Raw genomic sequence first — 23,511 nt, 5'->3', positions numbered from 1 at the left:
ATGGAGATGAAGGACAATGAGATATTCCACGCGAGTGCCATGCTGCACGACCACAGTGAAGAATACATCCTGGAGCTGTTTGAACAGATGCTGCTGGACATGAACTTGAACAAGGAGAAGCAGCAGCCACTGCGAGCTAAAGACATCACCATTAAGCGAGAGATGGTCTCCCAGTACCTGTACACCTCCAAAGCTGGTCAGAACCAGAAGGAGGGCACCAAGTCAGCCATGGTGTACATCCAGGAGTTGAAGTCCGATGTCCGAGACAAACAACTGCTGGGCTGTCTGGAGTCTCTACAAGTCTCCCTCAATAACAACCCTGTGAGCTGGGTGAAGAATTTTGGACATGAGGGCCTTGTCCTGCTGTTCAGCCTGCTGAGGACACTGCAAGAGGAACGAGTTGAGTACCCCGACATTGGAGTAAAGTGTCAACATGAGATCATCCGTTGTCTCAAAGCTTTCATGAATAATAAGTATGGACTGAAATCCATGCTGGATTCGGCTGAGGGGATTCCTCTGCTGGTGCGAGCCATCAACCCCAGGATACCCGTCGTGATGTTGGACGCCGTCAAGCTGCTCTCCGCCATCTCCATCTTAGATCACTCAGACAACCTTCACGAACGTGTTCTGGAGGCCATAACAGTGGAGGCAGAGAAACAGGGCATTGAGAGGTTTCAGCCTCTTCTGACTGGTATGAATACACCAAACATTGCTCTAAAGGCCGGCTGCATTACTCTCATCAATGCTCTGATCATTCGAGGAGAGAAGCTAGACTTCAGGATCCACATCCGCTCTGAACTGATGAGACTGGGACTCAAAGACCAGCTGACGAAGGTGAGGATGATCGACAACGACGAACTGAGGGTGCAGCTCAATGTGTTTGATGAGCAGGCAGAGGATGACTCTGAAGATCTCGAAAACAGGTGTAAGAGATACACAATTTAATTCACATTTTTCTATTGCTGTATTGTCATCTATGTTGGGTTTCCATGTTTAGGTAGTACTGTCTACTGTAATATGGTAAAGTGCTCCCCCTACAGTTGAGGTAAATATTATGCTGAGTGCAGCTGTGACAGCTTAAAGTTGTACAATGCAGAATCACAAATAACGATTTTTAGCAACCTCTGCTGGTCACTACCGTCACTGCATACCATTTCCGTAGTCCTCGATTACCCAGAATTCCATTCGTTTTCACCGGAAGCCGGAAGAGTTTCAAAAAGCGATCTTTTAATTGTTTTATACTATCTACGGATCGTTTCTCTTAGCCAGTGGAGCATTAGTTACCATGAGCTGTGCTTTCTTTTTCTGTTCTTTTTCGATCTTCCAATCCTACATTCTCTTAAAATCAGCGTGAGGTTCCTTTTTGTTATTAGCGCGGTAGTTCCTGGCCAAACAGGAAACCGTTGCGGTATTTCCTGGCCGACGTCATGACGTCGGCCAGGACGTCGGCCACGACGTCATGACGTTGGCCAGGAACGTCATTTTCCCGGGAAAGTCCCCCCTGTCCACGTTCAATAGAAAATATATAAATAAAAGGCTTCCGGGGGTGAAATTCATGGAGTGGGTGTTGTGAAACTTTTGACACTCACAAAAGATATACAATTTAACTTTAGTTTTGTTGAAAACGTTACCTAGTATGCCTTTAAGTTGACGATCGAATTAATGAGAGAAATAGTAGAAAGATGCTAGTTTTGGACGCAGGAAACTAACAGTTTTGACCATACTTTTGGGTGTTTTTTGGAAGTTATAATCTGTTTTGAAACAGAAGACAAACTGTATCTGTGCAAGGACTTTATATTTTTTTGTTTCTTTTTGTATGCATTTTTGTAACTGTGAGCTGGATTTCAGTAAAGCTCCACTAATGCCATTCCTGTCTCTTGGAGTCTGTGAGTACTGTGGTCCAGTGTTTACCAAATGGATGTGCATTTACAGAGAAGCCCACCTGATTTACGTGTAAAGCTTACAACATGCTAGTGTAAGTGGCAGTTGGAATTGTTACTTTTGGAAAATTATGCCACTATACCAGGCCAAGACCACTTTATGCTTGCTTCTTTCATACATTTTGTTTTGTTTTGTTTAAAGGGAGTACACCATGAATTTGTACTTTTCCTTCTTTTTTGTGTGTTTTTGGTCTCCCCTACCTCTCTTCTATCCCAAAAAAGACCCCAGTTTGAGCACCCAGGCTTTCACAGCATATCTGGGGTTTTATGTAAATTGGTCTCAAAACAGGCCAAACTGATTTGACCCCGCACGTGACATCACAAGCGATACAATCCCCTCCCGTTTTTCAGTTTTTCAGTACTTTTTCCACACAGAACTAGGAGATAACATGCATACAAACTGTCTCAATAGCGCCACGTGCCAAATCAGGACAGTGTGGTATTGCAGGTGAAAGTGCTTTATAAGCCAGAGAGAAGTTAGTTGGAATGAGTATATCTGAGGCTTGATTTAGGCTCAAACCTTTTGAAAAACGTTTGAGGGACATAAAGAATATGATATTAAATATTAAATATATTTTTTAAATGCAGGGTGTAGATCTAGATGTGAATTATGTTGCTTTATAATTGCTTTTGTCTGATATAGCCTACTGTGTGTTAATGTTAATCTTTTACATTGTATGTTAAGAAATAAGTGCCAATCAATATGGATGCTGTCTTGTCATTTCAGCCCTTGTTCTGCCCAATAAAACTCATTTTCCACCTGCAGTTACCACATGGTGTGTGTGTGTGTGTGTGTGTTTGTGTGTGTGTGTGTGTGTGTGTGTGTGTGTGTGTGTGTGTGTGTGTGTGTGTGTGTGTGTGTGTGTGTGTGTGTGTGTGTGTGTGTGCGTGTGTGCGTGTGCGTGTGCGCGTGCGTGCGTGCGTGCGTGCGTGTGAGCGTGCGTGCGTGTGAGTGTGTGCGGGTGTGCATGTGTGCGTATCAAGAAGGGATTGTATTCTCCCTTCCCTTCTATTCTGCACTCTATACATGGTTTCCCCAAGTCCCCCCAGGGACCTTACCTTTTATGCCTATGTATGGAGATCCCTGATGTCATCAATATAACGTCATAGTACCGACATTATAGACTGGCCTCCAAGGTCTATGTCATAGACCTTGGAGGCCAGTCTATGACATCGGTACTATGACATAGACTCTATGATAATGGGTACTACTCTGACAACAGGTACAACAGGTACCCTAACAAAGGGTACAAGGGTTATTGCATAACCAGAGGGGCATGTTGTCCCAACAGGCATCGTTTAATCATTCCCAACGAGCATCGGCCTAGTTAGAACCAACACATAATTATTCTTGGATGATTTTGACTTTATTAGCCAGCTTGACAATGTCTGACATAACTATTTCTGTTGTGTTCCCAGGCAAAAAGACGTGGAAGAAACACGCAAGATAGCACACCTCAGGATCCATGTAGAGAGGGTCATAGGCACTATACGCAACAAGTACCATAATAAATTAAATGGTAGGGTACCCATCACTCTGATGCATAAACCAGGAGTGGGCGAGAACATGACAATCCTTGATAAAGCTTTCCGAGCGTGCTGTTATCTGACCAACTTGTGCAGTGCACCAGTGTGGTTCTGAAACTGGTTGATGAGTAACCTGCTGCACTATACGCATTTCGGCCATTTGAAAATAGCAGATTTACAAGCTCACAATGCTTCGCATAGCGACGCATTGTGAGCTTGTAGATCTGCTATTTTCAAAAAACTTTTATACATTTTAGACATTATGATAACTTGTGAAACAGGACATTCTGCATAATGAGTACTTCTACTTTTGGTACTTTAAGCAGTGGCGTAACTGAGGGGTAGCAAGTGATGCGGTGCGGGGGGGCCACCAGCAGGTGGGGCCCCGCCTGCACTGATACAAATATTTTTACAGCCAAAAAAAAAAAAAAAAGTTTATTTATATTGGTCAAATAGAACCGAATTAGACCCGAATTAGACCGAATTAGACCCGAATTAGACCCGAAATGTTTACGTGGGCCTCACGTGAAACTCCCGCGGGGAGGCCCCGCGAGTCTGAGTTACGCCACTGACTTTAAAGGTTTAATGACATTCACTTTTACACCACATTCAAAGTCTTTGTCCTGGTCCTTCAAAAGTGTACAAAAGGTTTTAAGTGAAAATTCCATTCCAGTGATCAATGGCAGGTGTTTTTCTCTCACATTTCTAAAGCCTTTTCAACTGCAATGAAAAAAGAAATCTTTGCCTGCGGGTGTCGCTGGTGAGGGATTTTGCCTGTCAATCATCGCCTCTGCTCCGCCCCCCCCAAAGGAAAGGATAGGGGAGGGGAGGGGCGAGGAGGAGAGTGGGCGGGATTAATCGACTGTGACCTCACTGTCGAAGGGCCAAGCTCAGATTACTTTTCAGCCTAATTATTCAGAAAACCCCAGACCACAGAAAATCCACTGAATGTTCTAAGTTCAGGTTTTTTGGGTGTAATTGAGGTCATAAAACCCCAAATAAAACATTGAAAATAAAAAAAGTGAAAATGAATGTCATGATACCTTTAAGTCAAATGTTTTACCAATACTTTTGTACTTTTACTCTTAAAGTAAATTTTAAATTCCAGACTTTTAATTGCGTCAGAGTATTTCTACATTGCAGTATTGATACTTTCACTCAAGTACAAAATGTGAGTACTTTTTTTCCACCACAGCTGCTGTGTTCGCACATTGTTGTATTTCTCCCAAGACACACAGCACCACCTAACGGCCTCAGACTGCGTTTCACCCTGTTCATAACAACAACACACCGTGCAGTGGATGAGAAGAGAAACAAAGCTATCTGACTGTCTGTACGGGGACTGTGCAGAGCAACACATACATCTCATCAAAAATGTGAACATATGCAACATTCTAGAGGAATTAAACGTGTGTATTCTGCATACTGAAGAGGAACTCACACACACAGCACCAGGTATGTATGTAACAGTAATCCATTCAGATGTACTGTAGTAGCCCTAGAATGTCTGTGATCTTACATACATTTCATGTATTTCAAATACACAGTCATAGATCACCCTCATTCGACGCACTGTGTAGTAACGATCTGCGCGGCCATGAAAGTGCTCTAAACTCCGTCTGTACTCACCCAATAATTAATTCCTAAGACTTGGAGTCATATTTTGTCCTCTAGTTTCATATCCATTTGAAAGTTCTGCCAGAAAACGTGTGTTTAGTCAAATATCTCCACTTTTCCACGAGCTGCACACGGACGACTTTCTGTACGGGCGAGGGAGATGAGTGCTGGACTGAATATATGTAAACTTCCTTCAGGACGCACAAATGTTTGGGACACACAATTGGCAGATGGAGTGACTCATAACCCCGCACCAATCACAAGCACCTGTCAATTGTGTTCCCCATTCGTTTGTGCTTCCCCGTGTCAATTTGTTATGACGTTTGTGATGACAAGAGGATGTTTGGGCAAATTCGGTCCATCACTCAAGTCGCGCCCCCCCTAGCCCGTACAGAAAGTCGTCCGTGTGCAGCTCGTGGAAAAGTGGAGATATTTGACTAAACACACGTTTTCTGGCAGAACTTTCAAATGGATATGAAACTAGAGGACAAAATATGACTCCAAGTCTTAGGAATTAATTATTGGGTGAGTACAGACGGAGTTTAGAGCACTTTTATGGCCGCACAGATCGTCACTACACAGTGCATCGACGAGGGTGCTCTATGACTGTGTATTTTAAATACATGAAATGTATGTAAGATCACAGACATTCTAGGGCTAGTACTGCAGGAGGAACGAGCTGCCAGGAAACGTACGCAGCCTTTCAGGACGTTATCTGACGATCAAGGAAAACATGGGTCAATATATACGATACGAAAATACGTAATGGAGAAATCATATTTTTTGTTAAAAGAATGCAACTGTATCAGACCATCGCATTGATCGCTTCAGCCTCCAATTCGTGCATGTCGTCAACAAAATGGAGGGCATTAATAATAAGCCCCGTTCTTAAGTTGTACCAGGATAGTAATAATGTTGTTGTTGTTGGTTCAAAGCAGGGGTTTTGTTGTTGTTGTTGTTGCAACTTGCAGGATAGCGAATGCAGATCAGATCGTTGGTGTTGTGGTTTGTAGATCGATACTGTTGATTGACAGACCGAGACAAAAGAGGAGACACTCCCCCACGGTTGCCATGTCCGCTTAATACAAGCGACCTTGGGTTTATTATTCTGTCGCTTGTGGTTGCGTTTTTTTTCCCCCCTAAAGTGTAGTTGCATTTTTGGGCTTGTTTCCAAAATTATGTTTAAACCAGTGTTTCTGAAATATTTTCATTGTCAAGGACCCCCAATTAATATGTAATTATCCAAGGACCCCCCCATATGAAAATAGTTTGTGCCAGGGACCCCATACAAGATTTGTGTTCTTAAAATGTGTCCACAATGTTCCAAAATTACCTCTTTCTTCCCCCCAAGATTTATTTTTTATTTTTTAAATAGCAGATGCGACGCGTTGTGAGCTTGTAGATTGGCTATTTTCAAAAAGCCGTAGCCTAGTCGCTTCTTTTGGGCTTGTTTTCATAGACCTGGTTGCTTATTTCTCTCACAGAATCTGGCAACACTGCCCGATGGGTTGACAGACAGAAGAAGATGGCTCAAAACAAAGACGCAACCTGACGCAAAAGAACACAATAAAAAAGAGGTTTGATTCTTAACATGACTGAACCCCCGGATGTGGACTGTGCGTTAGGTGCCTTGGGTCAGGGGACCCCCTCCTCCAGTGGCAGCGGTGGGGGGTCCAGCAGACTAAGTCTGACCGCCAGCAGAACGCTCCCAGGCCGGCCCAAAGGGCTGTCCCCTCCTCCCCCCTCCACTGGAAGACTGACCTCTTTGAGGTCCAGGGACTTGACTCTGGGAGGCTTCAAAAAGCCAAAGGTAATTCCATAGATTGCCTACTTTGGGCAAAAATATTAATACAATGAATGCAATACTTTCTTAACCTACCCCCTACCCCCCCCACCCCCCCCTTTTATTTTTCTTCTCTTGTACATATTTTTCACTCTTCATACCAGTAACAGTAACCTGTAAGCTGATTGTATGACATTCTGTATAGTAGTGTGTATATCTGTCTGTCTCTTATATGTCATCATGATTTGTGTGCATGGGGATCTCATCTTAAACAAGCTCAGTGCTTAATGAGTCTTCCAGTTTAGTAGACCTTGTATTGTGAATTTGTACTTCCATGTAATGTCGTTCTCATGTCTTACTAAATAAAGTACATCAATCAATCAATCAATCAATCAATACAGTCAGAAAGAAAATTTTCCATTTTTCAGGAGGTAAATATCACTACTCCCTTAGACAGGTGACCCCCTCGGTTATATTAGCAATGAATGAAAGCACTGCATAATGATATTAAAGGCCTATGCATTTTAACCATGTGAAAGAATGCGGTTCTATTTGCATATACATAATCATTTTATGTAGAAAAACTCCACTCTGTAAGTCAACGTCACATGTTGAATGTGTCTTTTATTTGAAAACATTTACAGGTTACTATGTACATAAAAAAGGAACAGATATTATAGCTACAGAGCATAACCTCATGTCAGCTTTAACAATGCAGAAGGGTACCAGTGTTGTGTAAAATATTTTTTTTTGTTTGTTTGTTTGATCACATTATCTTTGTTAATTATGTTGAATTCATGTCAAAATGAAAATTTCCTCCCAGTAATAGCACAGAATGGATCAGGGTGGGACATGGCTGACCCTAGATCTGTGGTCTGGTCGAAGGCATCAACTCTTTGGCCAGGATGTTGGTCACTGCACGACCAGCTGGTTTGGGCTTCTTCCTGAAAGCAGTGCCAGACTGCAGTAGCTCCAAGAGGCCATCCATGATACCAGTTTCATCACCCTCTACGTTGACGTTAAGGAACTGACTCTTCTTGGGTTTCTTCCCCATCTTCTTTTCATACTTCTCTCTGGCCAGCTTGATCTTCTCCTCAGACTCACTTCTCTTCTGATTCTCCATCACAGCTTGCTGAAACATGTTCTTGAAGGTGTTGAGGTCTCCAAAGAACTCCTCAAAAAAGATCTGCTGTGGGTCAAAGAAAAAGTACACTCCCAGGTCACTGTACTGCTTCTCCATGTTTTTATGCATCAGGTCCAGCTTCTCGTACTGCTCACGGGTGCTGCCCGCGAAGCTGGACATCTTCTCCACAAACAGGTCCCTGTCACTCTGCGGAAGAGGAAAGGTTTCTAGGTCTTTCTCCATGTTCTTGATCTGACATCCCATCTGGTCCAGGTTCTTCTGAAGCATCTCTGCCGACACTCTGCTGGCCCTCTCTACGTGGATCAACTCCTTAGGAAAGCTCATGACGTCAGGGTACTGCTCCTGACACACGTCAGCCAGGAAGTGGAGCAGCGTCTGCTTCTGGTCAACTGACTTGGTGTCACGCAGCTTGCAGAGGTAGGATAAGGTGAACCCGAAGGCCTTGGCGTTGCGGGAGCCGGCGTTCATGTAGTTTCCCAACAGCAGAATGATCTGCAGCAGCTGGGAAAAGTTCTGGCTCTTCCTCAGCTCCTCACAGGCCGCTGTCACAGATACCACGTCTGACTTGAGGTTCTTCAGCTGCTCGTCAAACTGCAGCTTGAACAGGATGGCCTGGAGGCGGGGCTTCAGACGCTTCACACTGGACATCACCACTCCAAACTGTTCGGCTTCAGCAAGGTCGTCATACTGATCCTTCATCTCCGCCAGGACATTCAGCTGTTCCTGTTCCGGGATATATTTGATCAGGTTCTGCAGTATGGACTCAGTCAGAACCTTCTCATTGACCTCCAAGATGAAACTTTTGATTTCTTCAAAGATTACACGGAATGAACCCAGGAAGATAGAGAGGTTCTGGGAAGACTTGGAGTCCAGCACCTTCAACTCCTTTACTTTCTTCTGTGTTAGTTTCTTGTCCTCTCCACCATTCTGCAGATTTTTGGCTTGGAAAGTCTTGGCCTGCGAGAAGGCAAGGGTCAATTTGGCAAAGAGCTCGTCGTTTTCAAATTGCTCCTCTTTGACGTTGGTCCAGAAACTCTTCTCTGATAGATCCTCTGGTTCAATCTTTCTCCAGTTGGCTCTCTTCAGCGGCACCTCAGGCTTGTACTCCTTCTTAGCCTTGAGGCCAAAGGGGAGTGGCAGGGGAGCAGGGGCTGTCCAGCCACTCATGCCAAGCAGAGGAGGTGGTGGAAGGCCCGGACCGCCAGGAAGTGGTGGCGGTCCCATCGCAGGAAAGGGCGGAGGGGATGGGGGTCCTGGCATGCCAGGGAGGGGAGTAGGAAGAGGCATGCCTGGCAATGGTGGAGGTGGTGGTGGTGGTGGTGGTGGGGAAGGTGGGATAACCACTTGGCCCGGTAGGGGAAGTGGGGGAGGCACACCCGTTTGCACCCCAGGGGTTGGCACAGGAATGTTAACGGTGACAACTTTGGTCTTGGCCTCTTCCAGATCTTTAGATAGCTTCTCAATCTGCTCATGCAGTGTGCTAAGCTGTTGCTGCAGTCCCTGGTTCTCTCTGTCTGTGTCCTGCTTGGTAGAGGCCAACTGTTCCTTCTCCTGGCTGAGCTCCAGCAGATGCTGCTCATAGTCTCCCTTCAGCTTCTCCCACTCTACCTGCAGCTTGTGGCGTGCCTTCAGCTCCACCTCCGCCTTCATCTCCAGTTCCTTGGCCTTGGCCTCGCTGGACTCCACCTTGGTTTGATTCACCATGTTGTCTATCAAGCCCGCAATATCAAGGCTGAGTTTGCGGCACTTGAAGTCTGGGTCAGCACCATTTCTGTAAAGCACAATCTGACCAATACACTCGTCCATCAACTTGTAGTACTGAGGCCTGGCCAGATAATCATTGCGGATCAGCAGCAGGTGCTGTAGCAAGGACAGAAAGTAGCCTTCGGCTTTTGAGTCCTTCACTTTGTTGACAAGGACTTCAAACACCTCCCTCACATCGTCCATCTCAAACTGTATGTCGTTCAGGCGTGCTTTGAGTTCTTCAGAGTCCTCCTCTGCCTGCTCATCAAACACATTGAGCTGCACCCTCAGTTCGTCGTTGTCGATCATCCTCACCTCCTCCGTCAACTGGTCTTTGAGTCCCAGTCTCATCAGTTCAGAGCGGATGTGGATCCTGAAGTCTAGCTCCTCTCCTCGACTGATCAGAGCATTGATGAGAGTAATGCAGCCGGCCTTTAGAGCAATGTTTGGTGTATTCATACCAGTCAGAAGAGGCTGAAACCTCTCAATGTCCTGTTTCTCTGCCTCCACTGTTATGGCCTCCAGAACACGTTTGTGAAGGTTGTCTGAGTGATCTAAGATGGAGATGGCGGAGAGCAGCTTGACGGCGTCCAACATCACGACGGGTATCTTGGGGTTGATGGCTCGCACCAGCAGAGGAATCCCCTCAGCCGAATCCAGCATGGATTTCAGTCCATACTTATTATTCATGAAAGCTTTGAGACAACGGATGATCTCATGTTGACACTTTACTCCAATGTCGGGGTACTCAACTCGTTCCTCTTGCAGTCTCCTCAGCAGGCTGAGCAGCAGGGCAAGGCCCTCATCTCCAAAATTCTGCACCCAGCTGACAGGGTTGGTATTGAGTGAGACTCGTAGGGACTCCAGACAGCCCAGCAGTTGTTTGTCTCGGATATCGGACTTCAACTCCTGGATGTACACCATGGCTGACTTGGTGCCCTCCCTCTGGTTCTGACCAGCTTTGGAGGTGTACAGGTACTGGGAGACAATCTCTCGCTTAATGGTGATGTCTTTAGCTCGCAGTGGCTGCTGCTTCTCCTTGTTCAAGTTCATGTCCACCAGCATCTGTTCAAACAGCTCCAGGATGTATTTGTCACTGTGGTCGTGCAGCATGGCACTTTGGGCGTGGAATATCTCATAGTTTTGGATCTCATAGGATGTTGAGGAGTGGGGCCTACTGGGTGCAGAGCCCATCTCCATGATGGTGAAACGCTCCAGCTCGTCAGGAACCACTCAAGTAGAGTCAGGTTATAAACCTAAAAAAGTAAACACAAACAACAACACAACGACAAATTACTGACATGAAATATACACACACAACTATAAACCATATCAGAAATATATATATTTATTGTCGTGTAAACACGCTCTCAATTCTTACCGTCAGTCTCTCGGAGCTCGCAATGGAAAATGACGAACGCAGCAATAACACCCTGGTAACTAGTAACACTGGTGCATGCGTAGAACACTTTGTCCTGATAGTGAGCATCCACTCCATTTATATCGGTTTGGTCTACCCATGTGGGTGTAACCTTCTGTTGATTAAATCATGTGACTTGTGTATTGTGTTAAATGTGGAAACACAGGCTTTAGCACTGTTCTAAACAGTAGCCACTGTACCCCAGCTCCTCATCTGACCTAATCAATCAACATGCCCTCATGTGACACTCAGGTGACATGTGTAAAGTCCACTACTGTGCTGTGGCTTTTAGAATTTGTATATATTTGTACCTTCGGATTACAATTTACCTTCGGAAAATAAGCAGTATTAACCTTCAAATAAGCATGTATCAACCCATAGTATAATAACTCGGCCTATCACTCCGGTATAAGATCCTAAATAAGCAGGAAATACACACATAATAACAATCACAATAATAACCGCAAACTTCAGGCGCTGGAAGGCCCTGGATAATTCTACTTTATAATTATTTAAGCACTTAGTGACTGGACCTTTCAACAGAATAGATTAGAACAAGATAAACATCTATGTAAACACACAAAACAAGTATTATTTTAACAAGACAATTTGGTAGTGAATGTTGAAAACCAGGACATTTTATTGTTTTAGAGATATTTGTCATGGACTTGGGAAACACAGCTTAAACCTGGGGCCAGTAAGCAAATTGGTAATGACAATGATGGCTGTCTTGAAACATAAGGGACCAGTTGTGTCATGCATGCTCTGCGCCCTACCTTGCCTTACCCCTTTTGCCTAAACGTATTAGCCATATTTTACTATTTTGAAAAACATTTTCAAATAGTTCAACTAGCCGATCTACATCGACACATTGTGAGCTTGTAGATCGGCTATTTGAACTACTGGTATTTTAAAATGTTTTTCAAAATGGTAAAAAAAAATTAAAAAAGTTTAGGGATAAGAGGTAGGCCTAAGGCAGATGGGCCCAAGATAGGGCCCATCAGGGCTCCCTATGTTTCCAAAGTTCTATGTTTCCTGGCTGCTATGCCCAGCTCTATATACAGTAGCACATGAGAAATATGTTACTGAGCTCTCATATGACATGGGCTATTGTGGTAACTTGTTAAAGGGTTTTCTCAATGTCTCCACATTCCACATCAATCGAGAGAAAGATTCTCAGAAATTGCCATCCATCCAAATTGCCATCCATTCATTCCAAAAGGGGGAACCTCTAGACTTCTACTGTACCTTACTAAGCTCCATACAGTACCTCCATCCATGCACCTCTATCACACCACACCTCAGTCACCTACCCCACCAATCCCCCCCTCTGCCTGGGATCTGTCCGGGGTCAGAGCCACCCCTCTATGACATGTAATTTGAACCAAATTCTGTCCAACCATAATTGTACATAATATTAACTTCAGAAAATAAGAAAGGATGTTTGTATGTTTGGGAATGTTCCAGGAACATAGCACGCAGTTGGAGTTGAACAGAGGGCCATTGGAGAAAGAGTACCCAACAACCTTTTAAAAAGTTAACTCTATGTGTGTTAACAGAATAGAAAGCCGTGGAACATACAGTGGGACAGTTGTGATATCCTTTTTTCAACGTCACTGACTAAGTAAGAGTGGCTTATCATCGGTATTGGCTGAGAATGAGGGTGTCTATTCCCAATAGGGCTTGCAAAGTTTGCTTGGGTGGGGGCGTGATTTGGGGGGCGTGGCCAAGATTCACCCTGTTGGATGGGTCACTACCGAGTCTACCGACCCATCCAACAGGGCACACTACTATATAGCTAGTACACACAGCGGTACATCCAAAGAATGACATCAACAATGTTAAAAGACAACTGCAAAAACAAACTTTTCAAATGTATAAAATGTATAATCATTTGAAAATAGCAGATTTACAAGCTCACAATGCTTGTAGATCGGCTATTTTCAAATGGCCGAAATGTATGGGCTGAAGTGGTTACTGTATGTTTTCTGTTTTGTAATAATAATCAAAATCTACAAATTAACCACTGTAAGTCAATGTCACATGAAGGTGTCTTATTTGAAAACAAGGTACATTTACAGGTTACTATGTGTATAAAAAAGGAACCTCATCAGGCTCAAAGAGGAGTAAAATGGTCTCTGCCCATCCATATTATAATGTTTTATATTTGTGATGATATTGAATTATGGTGTTATTTTTTTATGTTATGTTGATGAATTGAATACATAGGACCCCAATGGAGACAAGACCGCAAGGACTTTTATTTTGGTGTTATCCTTTTAGACCAAGTGTTTGACTGTACTTGTGCTGTTTGAATTTCTGTCTAATAATGTATTCAATAAAAAAAAAACAATCATAACTTAATTAATGTGCAAACAGACACACATAGGGTTTGTAACCATGTAATAGCTGTCAAATCACTAATTGCATCTCAGTGAACTTTGAGATGTGCACTAACAACAATCCCACTATTTTCGTCTTTTTAACGGTTTCTTTCTGGGCAGAAAACCTTTGAGCCGAACATCAAGGCTGTCAGGAAAGTCAGAGATGAGTGAGTAGCTGTCAATGAGACAATAGCCTCGATCTCCAGGCTTTTATTGCTTAGTTTTGCTAAAAAATAAAAGCCTGGCCCAACCATAGCCTGTACTGGGTATGAGGAAGTGTTTCATTTCCCAACCAACCAGAGTGCAGTGGGCGTCGCTCGTAATGTTGTGTTAACGGGGCGGGGGTTGACGGACAGATCGGTGAACCAATGGGATCAGCCGCAATCTCTCGCCGGCTCTATACACCCGCCCCTCTATACACGAAATCAGGAGCGTTGGGGCAGACTAATGAGACAATAATATAAGTAGTTATATTTGTAACGTTGGACATTTTGGCCTGCTGCTTGCATAGAGTTTCACTGATCACACAACCTTTTCAGGTCAAAGGAGGAGACTCAAGTGGTACCAAGAAAAGAGAGAAGAGAGAGGGAGGACAGGAAGAGAACCGAAGCAGGAGAAGAGAGAGGCCTCAGACAATTCAGTCTCACTCCATCTTTGAGCAGGGACCGGCAGACACCATACGCAAAACAGGTCAAATTTACATTTGTTTCTCTCTTCTTGTTACTTTCACGGCACTCAGTTAACACATACCCTGCTCAGTGCTTACACTCAAAGGACCACAACGGAAATAAGCTTGCAAGCTTTTTACTCAGCAAACTGCAGCGAGATGACGTGCGTACTTCTCTTTATACACCTACAAATGCCACATATTTTGCACAGTCAGTGTTCTCTACTCTAATCATTTTAGTGCGATTCAAACTCATGTTGCTCATGACTTGTCTTCGAAAACCACAGTTTATAGACGACCCAGGTTTAAGGAACGATGACAAACTGAGACCCATCCAGCTGCCTCTGTGTCAGTCCAACAGCTTGTCAAAGACCGAAACGTCGCCAACCACCGCAACATGTAAGAAAGACCCTTCCTCAAAGGTTTCTTCCTTTACTTCATATTCACCTATTAGTCTTAAAGTTTATAGGGCTTAAGTGGTTAATCTGAATTTCATACCGTACAGTGGGCAGTCAACAACAAAGAAGTGAGCCGGTAGCTCAATATCCAATACTCTACATCTATTTGTAGATTTGGGTTCTTCTGTTATCACCTGAGGCAAATTATACCACAGTTAGTTGTGGTCATTTCCCTATTATGACCAGTGGTGGAAAAAGTACTCAAATGTTTTACTTAAGTAAAAGTATCAATACTGCAATGTAGAAGTACTCTGTTACAAGTAAAAGTCCGGAATTCAAAATGTACTTGAGTAAAAGTACAAACGTATTGGTATCAAAATGTACTTACAGTACTAAAAGTAAAAGTACAACATTTTCTTAAAATAGCAGAGCTCACAGCGCGTCGCGTTGTGAGCTTGTAGATCGGCTATTTTCAAATAGCCTCTATATAATGTCATAGAAATGTATAAAGTAAACATTCTAAGAACAAACCAATGTATAATTATATTGTCTTTTAAGTTCCCCGCAGTCTGTGTGACTCCACCCTGCTTCTTGAGACTAGGCTGGCACCTATGCAACATTTAAATTCTTTTGTTTTGTTATCATGCTTGTTGATTAAATTAACATCTCTATCTGCTTTGACAATAAAACAGGGCTAAAGTGGTTAATGTATGTTTCATAATGTAATCATTTATATCTACAAAGTAACTAGTAACTAAAGTTTTCAAATAATTGCAGTGGAGTAAAAGTACAATATTTGTCTCTGAGATGTAGTGGAGTAGAAGTAAAAGTATTGAAAATTGGAAATACTCCAGTAAAGTAAAAGTACCTCAAAGTTGTACTTAAGTACGGTGCTTGAGTAAATGTACTTAGTTACTTTACACCACTGATTATGACTATGTCATTTTATGGCTCGTCACACGGCACCTTTTCATACTCTAAATTAGTAAAAAGAAATCCCAACTATGTAGAGGGGAGGTCATCTTGCCATGTCATGTCATGGCATGTATTTCATACTGTACAAGCTGCTTTGTTTGGTCTTTCCAAATGTCCATTTCCAGATCAATGACACGTTCTATTCTATTCAATGACTGACAGGTAAAGAGGACATGCCCTCCAGCTCCACGGAACCGGAAAAACTGCAAACCGCAACCACCAGAATTTACAAGCAACTTTACATAAAAACAAGCCCAAAGTCGCTTATAATAAGCGGACACGTCAACCCTGCCGATTATCCTGAAGATAGCAGGTATGCTAAGTGGCCACGCCTCCTGGGTTCTTAACGTTGCCTTCTCCCCAGATGACACTCACTTTGTCTCCAGTTCATCAGATCAGAGTGTTAAGGTGTGGGATGCCAGTACCAGAACATGTGTCTTGAAGATTGAACCTCATGGGGTCTGTGCCAAAATGTTGTTCCCAATAAACATGTCCAATTGCAATTAGAAAAGCCAGTTGGAGTCCTTTGTTATCTTTCATTCATAGAAATACTAGTGAATATATATATCATCTAAGCAATACAGTTTTGTCAGCGGCTTCGAATGCTAGGGTGGTTTTGTACAACTTTAAAGTACAAATAATTATTTCTAGAAAAATAAACAGTTAATTTGCATACAAAAATGTGATTCCAAATGTTTGCGAGAAATGTAACTTTAATCATGCAATTTTATAAATGATAGTGCTATAAATGTCAGTTAAAAAGACGCACGCACGCACGCACGCACGCACGCACGCACGCATGCACGCACGCACACACACACACACACACACACACACACACACACACACACACACACACACACACACACACATTCTCTCTCTCTCTCTCTCTCTCTCTCTCTCTCTCTCTCTCTCTCTCTCTCTAGTTCTCTATACATGGAATCAATACTAGTTGCATTCTATTCTTAAGTAGAATAGATAGCAGTCCATTGTGAACTATAAAACTTTTGTAGGCACATCTACTGAGGTTTTATAATTGCAGTTTACATGGTCACATCTGTCTCACACCGTGCACATGAGCAATATAATGCAGCAGTAAAGTAGTTTACCATGAAAATAAAGCAAAGAATTTATTGTAATTATTATAAAATTGTTCTCATTTATGATTCTAGTCAAATGTTTTAATCTCCTTTTACGTTCTTATTGCTTTAATCCTTCCTCTTACTCTGATCAAAGTGAACTTGAGTGTATGCTGTGCTTTGTCACTCAGTTTATATACTGTGTAAACCACTTCCTAAAATATATTTAGAAAATACTGTAAGATAGATATACTATGTAAACAAAACAAAAAACAGAGATACCCACTGCAGGGGTCTTCAACAGGGGGTCCGGAGCCCCTAGGGGGCCCTCAGAGTTACTACGGTCAGGGGGGCCGCCAAATGTTTGAGTGATATTTTTACATTAACCACTTGAACCCTCGTGTCCCTATTCTGGGGGGAACATTAGCTGAAAATAGCGGGTTTGGTTTGGTGAACAGGGAAGAAAGAGCAGACCAAATACCGACTCTGAGCCAAAGTTCAAGTTTACAAAGTATTGAGGGTTTTAGTCATTAAATATCTGAAAACACACATTTAACATGAATCCAATAATATAAGAATGTTCTCGGGGTCCCTGCTTCATCTCTCTCTCAGCAAAGGGGTCCTTGACCTGAAAAACATTGATGACCCCTGCACTAACAGGAAGCCTTTAGAAAACACAAACCAATGTAATTCGATGCAAAGGAGCTTTATTGGCATGAGAAAATATACGTTTACATTGCCAAAGCAAGTGTCAAAATATAATAAAAACAGTTGAAAACGGGGAAAGCATGTAGGCTATACAGTTGGAGGGGGTAGAGCATTGTGTTAAACAGAGCTGTCACATTGCCATGTTATATATGGGTATAAAGCTTTTCAAAACAAATAGCAGCAATCTTTTGCAGTCACTTTGGGCCGATTAGCAGCATTTTTTCTCAAAACTATTTAATTAGTATACAAAAAAAGGCTCAGATTTCAAATGTGTTTAAAAGGTACCAGCTCCGTTTATATGTGCAGTAGGTCTATATCAGAGGTCCACTAAGTACAAATAACACAGAGGTTAGTATACTAACCATTGTGCCATTGTACCTCGGTACTATATAGTCCATAAGGTGGTTATTGTACTTTTACTCCACTACAATTATTTGACAACTTTAGTTACTAGTTACTTAGTAGATTGTATTATTACAAAACATACATTACCCACTTATGCCCTTTATACATTTCGGCCATTTGAAAATAGCAGATCTACAAGCTCACAATGCTTCTCTTAGCGATGCATTGTGAGCTTGTAGATCTGCTATTTTCAAAAGACTTTTATACATTTTAGACATATGATGCCTTGTGAAACAGGACATTCTGCATGATGAGTACTTCTACTTTTGGTACTTTCAGTAAAATGTTTTACCAATACTTTTGTACTTTTACTCAAGTAAATTTTAAATTCCAGACTTTCACTTATCAGAGTATCAGAGTATTTCTACATTGCAGTATCGATACTTTCACTTAAGTACAAAATGTGAGTACATTTTCCACCACAGCTGTGTTCGCACATTGTTGTATTTCTCCCAAGACACACAGCACCACCTCGCGGCCTCAGACTGCGTTTCCCCCTGTTCATAACAACAACACACCTTGCAGTGGACGCGAAGAGAAACAAAGCTATCTGACTGTCTGTACGGGGACTGTGCAGACCAATACATACATCTCATCAAAATCAGAATTATCCAGGGCCTTCCTCCAGCGCCTGAAGTTTGCGGTTATTATTGTGATTATTATTATGTGTGTATTTCCTGCTTATTTAGGATCTTACCGGAGTGATAGGCCGAGTTATTATACTAGGGGTTGATGCTTATATGAAGGTTAATACTGCTTATTTGTTGTAATCCGAAAGTAAATTGTAATCCGAAGGTACAAATGTATACAAATTCTAAAAGCTCAAAGTGTCACATGAGGGGATGTTGATTGATTAGGTCAGATGAGGAGCTGGGGTACAGAGTGGCTACTGTTTAGAACAGTGCTAAAGCCTGTGTTTCCACATTTAACACAATACACAAGTCACATGATTTAATCAACAGAAGGTTACACCTACATGGGTAGACCAAACCAATATAAATGGAGTGGATGCTCACTATCAGGACAAAGTGTTCTACGCATGCACTAGTGTTACTAGTTACCAGGGTGTTATTGCTGCGTTCGTCATTTTCCATTGCGAGCTCCGAGAGACTGACGGTAAGAATTGATATAAATATGTATATTTCTGATATGGTTTATAGTTGTGTGTGTATATTTCATGTCAGTAATTTGTCGTTGTGCTGTTGTTTGTGTTTACTTTTTTAGGTTTATAACCTGACTCTATAGAGTGGTTCCTGACGAGCTGGAGCGTTTCATCATCATGGAGATGAAGGACAAGAAGATGGTCTCTGCACCCAGTAGGCCACACTCCTCAACATCCTATGACATCCACAACTATGAGATATTCCACGCTCAGAGTGCCATGCCGCACGACCACACTGACGAATACATCCTGGAGCTGTTTGAACAGATGCTGGTGGACATGAACTTGAACAAGGAGAAGCAGCAGCTACTGCGAGCTAAAGACATCACCATTAAGCGAGAGATGGTCTCCCAGTACCTGTACACCTTCAAAGCTGGTCAGAACCAGAAGGAGTGCACCAAGTCAGCCATGGTGTACATCCAGGAGTTGAAGTATATAAATATACGAGACAAACAACTGCTGGGCTGTCTGAAGTCGCTACGAGTCTCACTCAATACCAACCCTGTCAGCTGGGTGCAGAATTTTGGAGATGAGGGCCTTGCCCTGCTGCTAAGCCTGCTGAGGACACTGCAAGAGGAACCCAACATTGGAGTAAAGTGTCAACATGAGATCATCCGTTGTCTCAAAGCTTTCATGAGTAATAAGTATGGACTGAAATGCATGCTGGATTCGGCTGAGGGGATTCCTCTGCTGGTGCGAGCCATCAACCCCAGGATACCCGTCATGATGTTGGACGCCGTCAAGCTGCTCTCCGCCATCTCCATCTTAGATCACTCAGACAACCTTCACGAACGTGTTCTGGAGGCCATAACAGTGGAGGCAGAGAAACAGGACATTGAGAGGTTTCAGCCTCTTCTGACTGGTATGAATACACCAAACATTGCTCTAAAGGTCGGCTGCATTACTCTCATCAATGCTCTGATCAGTCGAGGAGAGGAGCTAGACTTCAGGATCCACATCCGCTCTGAACTGATGAGACTGGGACTCAAAGACCAGTTGACGGAGGAGGTGAGGATGATCGACAACGACAAACTGAGGGTGCAGCTCGATATGTTTGATGAGCAGGCAGAGGAGGACTCTGAAGAACTCAAAGCATGCCTGAACGACATACAGTTTGAGATGGACGATGTGAGGGAGGTGTTTGAAGTCCTTGTCAACACAGTGAAGGACTCAAAAGCCGAAGGCTACTTCCTGTCCTTGCTACAGCACCTGCTGCTGATCCGAAATGATTATCTGGCCAGGCCTCAGTACTACAAGTTGGTGGACGAGTGTATTGGTCAAATTGTGCTTCAAAGAAATGGTGCCGACCCAGACTTCAAGTGCCGCAAACTCAGCCTGGATATTGAGGGCTTGATAGACAACATGGTGAATCAAACCAAGGTGGAGTGCAGCGAGGCCAAGGCCAAACAATTGGAGAAGAGGCTGGATGCGGAGCCACCACCACCACCACCCTTACCCGGGCGTTCTTGTTTCTTTCCACCACCTCCTCCACCACCTCCTCCGCCAGCCCCTGCTCCCCTGCCACTCCCCTTCGGCCTCAAGGCTAAGAAGGATTACAAGCCTGAGGTGCGGCTGAAGAGAGCCAACTGGAGAAAGATTGGACCAGAGGATCTATCAGAGAAAAGTTTTTGGACCAACGTCAAAGAGGAGCAATTTGAAAACAACGAGCTCTTTGCCAAATTGACCCTTGCCTTCTCGCAAGTAAAGGAGTTGAAGGTGCTGGACTCAAAGTCTTCCCAGAACCTCTCTATCTTCCTGGGTTCATTCCGTGCACTCTATGAAGAAATCAAAACTTTCATCTTGGAGGTCAATGAGAAGGTTCTGACTGAGTCCATACTGCAGAACCTGATCAAATATATCCCGGAACAGGAACAGCTGAATGTCCTGGCGGAGATGAAGGATCAGTACGACGACCTTGTTGAGGCCGAACAGTTTGGAGTGGTGATGTCCAGTGTGAAGTGTCTGAAGCCCCGCCTCCAGGCCATCCTGTTCAAGCTGCAGTTTGACGAGCAGCTGGACAACCTCAAGTCAGACGTGGTATCTGTGACAGCGGCCTGTGAGGAGCTGAGGAAGAGCCAGAACTTTTCCCAGCTGCTGCAGATCATCCTGCTGTTGGGAAACTACATGAACGCCGGCTCCCGCAATGCCAAGGCCTTCGGGTTCACCTTATCCTACCTCTGCAAGCTGCGTGACACCAAGTCAGTTGACCAGAAGCAGACGCTGCTCCACTTCCTGGCTGACGTGTGTCGGGAGCAGTACCCTAACGTCATGAGCTTCCCTGAGGAGCTGATCCACGTGGAGAGGGCCAGCAGAGTGTCGGCAGAGATGCTTCAGAAGAACCTGGACCAGATGGGATGTCAGATCAAGAACATGGAGAAAGACCTAGAAACCTTTCCTCCTCCGCAGAGTGACAGGGACCTGTTTGTGGAGAAGATGTCCAGCTTCGTGGGCAGCGCCCGTGAGCAGTACAAGAAGCTGGACCTGATGCATAAAAACATGGAGAAGCAGTACAGTGACCTGGGAGTGTACTTTGTCTTTGACCCACAGCAGATCTTTGTTCAGGAGTTCTTTGGAGACCTCAACACCTTCAAGAACATGTTTCAGCAAGCTGTGATGGAGAATCAGAAGATAAAGGAAGAAACCCAAGAAGAGTCAGCTCCTTATGTCAACGTAGAGGGTGATGAAACTGGTATCATGGGCCTCTTGGAGGCACTGCAGTCTGGCACTGCTTTCAGGAGGAAGCCCAACCCAGCTGGTCATGCATAACCAACATCCTGGCCAAACACCAAAACACACAAGATAAAAAAGGAGGAGGAACCTAAACTTTTTTTCTTCATTTGATAAAAGAGAAGAACTTTTGAGCATCTGCAGGTCAACATATGCGTCAGAGAAAAAAGGAAAAGGGAACAACATAGTGCAAAGACCTTCATCAAGTTGTCTTGAAGATAACAGGTTATCAGGTTCATCAGGTTATTCACTGTTGCCAGATTGTGCGAGAGAAATAAGCAACGAGGTCTATGAAAACAAGCCCAAAAGAAGTGACTAACACATGAGCACTTTAAACCTTTATACACATCTATCTGAAATAGCCGATCTACAAGCTCACAATGCGTGGCATCAAAAGAATCTTGGGGAAAAAAGTGAAAAGTTTGAAATATTTTTGAAACATTAACAAGACTAATCTGGTACGGGGTTCCTGGCACAAAATATTTTCAGATGGGGATGCGCGGACAAATTCATATTAATTTGGGGGTCCTTGACATGAAAATGTTTAAGAAGCACAACATTTGGCACAAACAAGGGAATGAACTCTTTCTCATGCTATTCAACAAAAATGTGGAATGCCCTACCCAAAGGAGTAAAGGAGTGTAAAACCCTGCTCACTTTCAAAACTGCCCTAAAGAATCACCTTCAGGAGGCTGCAATTCCAAACTGGCCCCTGTCAAAGTCCTAACCTACCCCCTCTCCCCCTCCCCTCCTCCTAAAACTATTATTCAATATACATATTTCTTGTTTTTCATACCAGTAACATGTAAGCTGATTGTGTATGACGTTCTGCATAGTAGTGTATATTTGTATGTCTTAAATGTCATCATGATTTGAGTGCACAGGGATCTCATTTTAAATAAGCCAAGTGCTTTTATGAGCGATCCAGTTTAGAGGACCTTGTATTGTGATTTGTACTTCCATGTACTGTTACCATATCTTTCTAAATAAAGTATTCAATCAATCAATCAATCACTCTCTCTCTCTAGTTCTCTATACATGGAATCATGGAATCAATACTAGCTGCATTCTATTCTTAAGTAGAATAGATCTAGCAGTCCATTGTGAACTATAAAACTTTTGTAGGCACATCTACTGAGGCTTTATAATTGGAGTTTACATGGTCACATCTGTCTCACACCGTGCACATGAGCAATATAATGCAGCAGTAAAGTATTTTACTCTGAAAATAAAGGAAACAATTATTGTAATTATTATAAAATTGTTCTAATTTATGATTCTAGTCAAACGTTTTAATCTCCTTTTACGTTCTTATTGTTTTAATCCTTCCTCTTACTCTGATCAAAGTGAACTTGATTGTATGCTGTGCTTTGTCACTCAGTTTATATACTGTGTAAACCACTTCCTAAAATATATCTAGAAAATACTGTAAGATAGATATACTCTGTAAACAAAACAAAACAAAACAAATAGGTCTACAGAGATACCCATTGCAGGGGTCTTCAACAGGGGCCCGGGACCCCTAGGGGGTCCTCAAAGTTACTACGGTCAGGGGGGGCCACCAAATGTTTGAGTGATATTTTTACATTAACCACTTGAACCCTCGCTTCCCTATTCTGGGGGGGACATTAGCCGAAAATAGCGGGTTTGGTTTGGTGAACAGGGAAAAAAGAGCAGACCAAGTACCGACTCTGAGCCAAAGGTCAAGTTTACAAAGTATTGAGGGTTTTAGTCATTAAATATCTGAAAACACACATTTAACATGAATCCAATAAGAATGTTGTGGGGGTCCCTGCTTCATCTCTCTCTCAGCTAAGGGGTCCTTGGCCTGA

At 43.2% G+C, this 23,511-nt stretch overlaps 2 protein-coding genes across 2 annotated transcripts in view; both read left to right on the top strand.

Annotated features, from left to right (window-relative positions):
* Positions 1-21,718, top strand: LOC308105009 (protein diaphanous homolog 1-like; the record flags this gene model as incomplete). Its single annotated transcript, XM_080455644.1, has 11 exons — positions 1-925; positions 6,710-6,894; positions 8,264-8,395; positions 8,591-8,758; positions 9,084-9,342; positions 10,000-10,172; positions 10,523-10,588; positions 10,911-10,991; positions 14,513-14,624; positions 15,985-16,006; positions 19,036-21,718. 11 exons carry the CDS (start codon positions 1-3, stop codon positions 21,716-21,718), a joined length of 4,806 nt encoding a protein of 1,601 aa, XP_080311770.1.
* Positions 4,870-23,511, top strand: part of LOC308104207 (DNA-directed RNA polymerase III subunit RPC4) — a 35,145-nt gene continuing 16,503 nt past the window's right edge. The window contains exon 1 of the mRNA XM_080454561.1: positions 4,870-4,922. The gene's annotated coding sequence lies outside the window, so the exon portion shown is untranslated. The remainder of the gene's footprint in view (positions 4,923-23,511) is intronic.

This window comes from Gymnoscopelus braueri (genome assembly GCF_963280865.1).
Source record: "Gymnoscopelus braueri genome assembly, chromosome: 17".
Taxonomy (NCBI): Eukaryota; Metazoa; Chordata; class Actinopteri; order Myctophiformes; family Myctophidae; genus Gymnoscopelus; species Gymnoscopelus braueri.
Note: the sequence above shows the minus strand (reverse complement) of the source record. Positions and strands in the feature narration are given on the sequence as shown.